This window comes from Lathyrus oleraceus, chromosome 7, assembly GCF_024323335.1.
Source record: "Lathyrus oleraceus cultivar Zhongwan6 chromosome 7, CAAS_Psat_ZW6_1.0, whole genome shotgun sequence".
NCBI classification, from domain to species: domain Eukaryota; kingdom Viridiplantae; phylum Streptophyta; class Magnoliopsida; order Fabales; family Fabaceae; genus Lathyrus; species Lathyrus oleraceus.
The window spans coordinates 446,687,441-446,694,272 of record NC_066585.1 but is presented as its reverse complement, the minus strand read 5'-3'; the positions used below and the strand labels follow the sequence as shown (position 1 = coordinate 446,694,272).

At 29.9% G+C, this 6,832-nt stretch overlaps 1 protein-coding gene across 1 annotated transcript; it reads right to left on the bottom strand.

Moving 5' to 3' along the window:
• Positions 1-505: 505 nt before the first annotated feature.
• On the bottom strand, positions 506-976 carry LOC127104289 (secreted RxLR effector protein 161-like). The gene has a single exon (XM_051041478.1). The coding sequence runs from the start codon at positions 974-976 to the stop codon at positions 506-508; it is 471 nt and encodes a 156-aa protein (XP_050897435.1).
• Between the last annotated feature and the right edge of the window lie 5,856 nt (positions 977-6,832).

The window sequence follows — 6,832 nt, the reverse complement described above, 5'->3', positions numbered from 1 at the left end:
TCGAAATTCATATAGGTGAAGTTTATTTTGTATCAATTTCTTAATATACATATCTTTGATATAGAACTTCATTAAGATTTTGAAAAACTCAACCCTCAATATGTAATAGTTAACACTGTCCCAAGATATTGCATATACATCCAAATCAACAACGTGTTGTTACCCAATGAATCTTAGGTTAAGGTTTATTAACTTCAGATTGGGTTGCTACCGTTGTCGGAACCCTTATTCAAGGAGTTATAATCCCATACCTCTCGAGTAGTCTTTACTAAGTCTCTGGCGAATGGCTTAGTAAACGTATCTGCTAAATTATAGCTTGTTCGTATATGTTAGTGAAATGATCCCATCCTTAATTAATTTTCTCACGAAAGAATGCCTAAGACCTATGTGCCTAGACTTTCCATTGTATACTTCACTGGATACTATCAAAATGTATCAACACTTTTGAACCATTTTCTTTAGCCAATGGAACTTCCAGCATAAGGTCCCTCAACCATTCTACTTCTTAACCAGCGAAAGCAAGAGCCATAAACTCTAATTCCATGGTTGAAAGAGAAATACATGTTTGTTTCTTGCTCTTCCAAGTAATCGCACCTCCAGCTAATTTAAATATCCACCAAGTAGTAGATTTATGATCTCCAACACTCGATATACATATCACATCGATATATCCTTCTAGTATGGCATGAAACCTACCATAATGAAGGCCAAGATTTTTAGTCTTTAAGAGGTAACCGAAAATCCTAGTTATGGCCTTCCAATGTTTAGCATTTGGATTTCTAGTAAATCTACTCATCTTACTAACTACAAATGCTATGTCAGGTCTGGTGCATTGCACTAAATACATTAGACATCCAATTGCACTTGCATGTTCTAATTGTGCTACAATTCTTCCATTGTTCTTTTGAAGTTTGACACTAGGATCAAATTGAGTGTTTGCTTCCTTAAAGTGCAAGTGTTTGAACTTATCCAACATTTTCTCAATATAATGTGTTTGACTAAGTTCATAGCCCCCACTATTTCATTTTACCTTGATCCTTAAAATAGTGTCAACTAGTCCAAGGTCTTTCATGTTGAATGCGGAAGTCAGAAATCTCTGTTTCTAAAATTTCATTCATCTTATTGCTAATGATCAACATATCATCAATATATAGACACAAAAATATTACAACGTTTTCAAGCACCTTTGTGTATAAACATTTGTCACAATAATTTGGAGTAAATCCATTTGAAAGTATGACAAAGTCAAACTTTTGATGCCATTATTTTTGTGCATGTTTTAAACCATATAAGGATTTGACAAGTTTGCATACTTTTTGTTCATTTCCAAGAAGCACATAACCTTCTGGTTGTTCTATGTAGATTTCCTTATCAAGATCTCTATTTAAGAATTATGTTTTAACATCCATTTGATGAACTATAAGGTCATTCAAAGAGGCTAATGCAAAAAAAATACTTTTAATATCGTCATCCTTGCTACTAGTGCATATGTGTCGAAATAATCAACACCTTCCTTTTGTTCGAGCCCTTTTTTCTACTAATCTAGCCTTGTAGGTGTTTAATGTACCATCACTATGATACTTCTTTATAAATACCCATTTATATCCAATGGGCCTTGAACCCTTTGGAAGATCGACAAGTTCCCAAGTGTTGTTTGAAATGATCGAATCCATTTCATCTTGGATATCATATTTCCAAAAGGAAGAGTCCATTGAAGCCACTACTTCTTTATAGCTTTTAGGATCACCTTATAATCGGAGAATAATAGGGATCTTATGAACATCATTTTCGCAATTTCCTTCAATTAGATAAAAATGAATGAGTTGATAATCGATTTCATTTGGTCCCATAACTTTAGCTTTTCAGGATCTTTTGCTTATCCTAGGCCCAGGTTGCATTTCAACAATCCATGAGATACTTTTGGGTTGTACTTCAACAACTCATGGAGAGTCTTCATCACGAGATTCTTCATTCGTGGTAATCTCAGATTCCTTATCATTCGTGATAAGGTTTTCAAAAAACTCCACATCTCGGGATTCAACAATTATGTTAGACTCTAGATTTAAAATTCTATATGATTTGCTATTAGATGCATATCCTATGAAAGCACATTTGATCCATTGAGGACCCATTTTAGTTCTTTTAGGATCCATATTCTTGTAATATGCAACACACCCCCAAACTCTAAAATAACTTATATTTGGTGATCTTCCTTTCCATATCTCATATAGAGAAATACCAATTAACTTTAAAGGAATCCTATTCATTATCTGACATGTGGATAGTAATGTTTCACCCCACAAATTAAATGACAATTCAGAATGCATTAACATAGAATTTATCATTTCTTGATATGTTCGATTTTTTTCTCTCGGCTATACCATTTTGTTATGGTGTATGAGGCGCGAAATACTCATGTATAATGCCATATTCTTCACAATATGCATCAAATTGTATAAAAAAGTATTCACCTTCCCTATCACTTCTAAGGACTTTGATACTTCTACTTAATTGATTTCTACTTCCGCTTTATAAATTTTAAAGGCGTTAAGTCATCGTATTTATGCTTTAAAAAATATCCATGTCTCAACCTAGACCAATCATCAATGAAGGTTATGAAATACTGGTTTTTCCCACGGGTTAGCATGCTATTAAATTTACAAAAATCAAAGTGCACAAGATCAAGCAAATTTGATTTTCTTTCAACACTTTTGAAAGGTTTCTTGATCATTTTTTATTTGACACATTTTTCGAAATCATTAATATTGCATGAGATCAAATCGGATTTAATTAGTCTATTCATAGTACTATTACCAATATGTGCTAATCTAGAATGCCATAAAGAAATAGATTCAAGCACATAAGCAGAATATCCTTTTCCTCAGCGAAATATCATTTTCCTACAAATACACCATTACAGGTCAATATTAGTTTTCCCGATTCATATGCAGACTTAATACCTGATTTTCCCAACAAGTTACCACTAACAAGGTTCCTATTCATGTCGGGGATATGGAGTACATTGGCAAGAGTGACTTTCTTTCTAGGAGTGAAATTTAGTTCGACGAATCTCATTCCAACGACTCTAGATCGAACTTCATTTCCCATCGGCACTTCTTGTGCATTATTTACTTCATAATAAGTTTTAAATGCTTCTTTTTCATAAGAAACATGCACAGTAGCACATGTATCATACCACCATCCTTGCACTTTACCTTTGATTGCCATAATCTTGCTCACCGTAGCAATTTTGTCGTCATTTGCATGAACAATATTAACTCGATTTTTAAACTTGTTATTCCTGCAATCTCGAGCAAAGTGGTCTGGTTTGCCCACACATAGAAGCTATTTTTTTGGTCCTTTTGGTCCACTAGACTTCTTGACACGGTCTTGGTTCATCAGTTTGATGCTTGAAACTGAAGCGTCGGTGACCATGATTTGAGATGCTATAAGACTTTTAGATAAGGCTTCTAGATTGAATGGATCCAGGATGGAATCATGAACATATCACTTTCCTTATAGTATTTCAAGCATTCTCGAATGTCTTAGAGTTTCTATGCAATAATACCTAGGATAATTCAGCCTATACTTGAGTTTGCACAAAATGGATGAAAACTCTAATGTAGGGAAGACAACCTGGAATTTTTTAAGGAGGATATGAACTTTTGTGATGTGTTTTTTGGATTCGGAATAACTTATTTATAGGCCACATTTATGTTGTTTCACGAGGTTGCATCCCTTGATGAAACAACATATTTTCAACAATATTTGTGTTGTTTCTCCTATATCAATGTTTTCTAATAGTTGCATGTTTTGATTCAGCAATACTTCACGAAGTGTTGCATATTCTCGAATCCAAAAATCAAACTCAAGCAACGATCAAAACAAGAGTACATACATTTACTATATGTCGGCCGAAGGTCGGTCGTCGGTCGCCGAAGCGTCACCTATAGCACGAGTAGCTTGATAGCGCCTCTACGCACGCACCCTCGACGACACTAACGAGGGGTGTATGGAGGAGATACAAGGAATAATCCTTGAGACCACCACACTTGTCCATGTGACACTTTATCCTCTTTTGTCATTTTGTTGAGTTAATAAAAATAAGTTTTTATAAAGACTTTTAATATGAGTGTCACTTTCTATGTGAGACTATTTCCTAAGTATTTATTGGCATTTACTCAATTCTAATTTTCTTGAAATATTGAAACACACTCATAGATATATATTATTCATAAATTCAACAGAAAAAATTAATATCTTTCCGAAGAAAATATCACTTAAAATTATTATTAGATTTCAATACCTAATAAACATTTAAATATAATTCATAAATGAGTTTGTAAGTATTATTAAGAAAAAATTGTAATATTGAATCTATATAATTGATAAAACGATAATATATTAAAGTTAAATTGAAAATTAAAAACAATAATAATTGTGTTCAATTTCGAAATCCACGCATTAGATTATATTTAATGTAACAAATATAAAATTACATCAAATATGATATTCTATGATTAATTCAGTGTTTCAAATTTTTAATTGAATATAATTTTACCAATAAAATTATCATTTGAATTATGATTAGTGCGATAATGAAGATAATTGGGTAAATAAGCACGGGAAAATAAAGCATGTGTATGTTCATTCTAATTTCACTTTATATCCTTCAAACTAAAAGTCTCAACTTTTTTCACTTGTCGAAGTGGTCTCGTTTTAAATTTTTTAAATGACTTCACAAATGATCAAATGGAAATGGTCCTCTTTTGTGAATAAAATTGTATACAATAATTGTATTTTTTAAATCTCTTTAATAAGCTTTCTTTGATTAAAAGTAAAGTTGATTCTTTTCAAAATATAGTTAATATTTTAAATAATGAAATATATTAATCAAGTCAGAGATTTTAACCGACAATACTATAACAAAATATTGAGGTCAACATTCTACCAATCATATATGATCTTCATTTTCTACCATGAGAAGTTTATCTCCCATCACCATAGATAGTCACGTTCACATAAATTTTATTAAATAAAGGTAAAAGTTTGAGGTAACGAGGGTGCTATCATTTAAAGTTTTCCATATGATTTTTCCTTTTAAAGTTTTATATATATATATATATATATATATATATATATATATATATATATATATATATATATATATATATATATATATAAGTTTGATATACAATCTTGTGATCTATTAATTTAGACGCTCATTTAAAGTCAAAATAAAATTTTATATAGAATATATGTGAACGTGAAAGTTTTTCATATGATTTTTCCTTTACTCTCTGATCCAAGACTTTGCATATAAGATCTTTCATATGATTTTTGTCGTTAAAGATGTCTTAAATTAGTAAGAGTCCCTCCTTCTTTATATTTTATAATATTTTTTTGATATCAATGCAGGCTTAATGTTAAAATTATCTCCATAAATGAATTTTACGAGGTTATTATTGTTATAACTATTTTTGTATCGTTTGTGTAAATATTGAATTTTTAAACTTCAATTTGATCTCAATAAAGATTTCAGTTTGACCAGATGGAAATTGACATGATTCAGAGATCACATTATATGAAACTTTCATGACACACATTCATATCGATCTATGTCTTCAAGTACATTGATGTGGTGGTCGTCGGTGGTTTTGTCATGTGATACGTCGGTGACAGCCGCCGTTGTACTCCCATTATTTATGTATAAGATGAACTAGATTATAATATGTTGAAATATAAAGATATTCAAATGCGCGTCGAAAGAATTCTGATATATTTATTAAGATATATTGTCCAAGTGAGAGATTGTTAGAATATTTCATATTTAAATATTATTTAATTTTTATATATTATTATGTGGATATATATATATATATATATATATATATATATATATATATATATATATATATATATATTTATATTAGTTATTCATAAAATAAAGAGGCTTAATTAATTAAGTGATTAAGGCTAATTAAATTTCTATTTAATAATTAATTCATTCATTCATTCATTAATCAATTAAATATAAACTCAAATAAGAGTAGATATTTGAATAATCCATTTTGAAATAATCGAAACTATAATAGGTCATCATCCTATTTACCGGTTAACTTTACAACAAACAATTTTTTGTTGAGGAAAATCCACAGTCATTTGTTTCTACAGTTTTGCGTTTTAGAATTATTGTTATTACTCTCTAGAAAACTTTCTCCTTAACCTATCCAAATATTTCTATAATTCTAACAGATCAATATGTCGTAGATGCCAAAGTTGTTTATATACACACATGCTCATATGTTTGTTTATTTTTTCTTTAAACTATGATTATAATTGAATCTCTGTATTTGAGCATGTCTATACATTAATATTAAATTCATTTCAATAAATATATAAATTTGTTGTTAGCTTCAATTTCAAAATTGACCCATCAAAGTATATTTAGTTTAGCAAATATAAAATTTTATCAAAGATGATATTCTATGATATAATTCACTATCTCAAATTTAATAGAATATAAATTTACCCATGAAATTTTCATTTGAATTATGATTAGTGCGATGATGAAGATAATTGGGTAAAGAAGCACGAAAAAATAAAGCATGTGCATGTTCATTCTAATTTACTAAAACACGTGTTTTATGACTTCATCACATGTGTATGTTCATATCACTTTATATGTCTCAACTTTTTTCGCTTTTCAAAGTGGTCTCGTTTAAAATTTTATTGAATGACTTCACAAATCATCAAATAGAAATGGTCCTCTTTTGTGAATAAAAGTGTATTCAATAATTGTATTCTTTATCTTTTTAATAAGATTTCTTTG

Bases quoted from the DNA above. Each gene is read 5' to 3' on its own strand.
- LOC127104289 (XM_051041478.1), bottom strand. From the start codon at position 976: ATGTTGGATAAGTTCAAACACTTGCACTTTAAGGAAGCAAACACTCAA.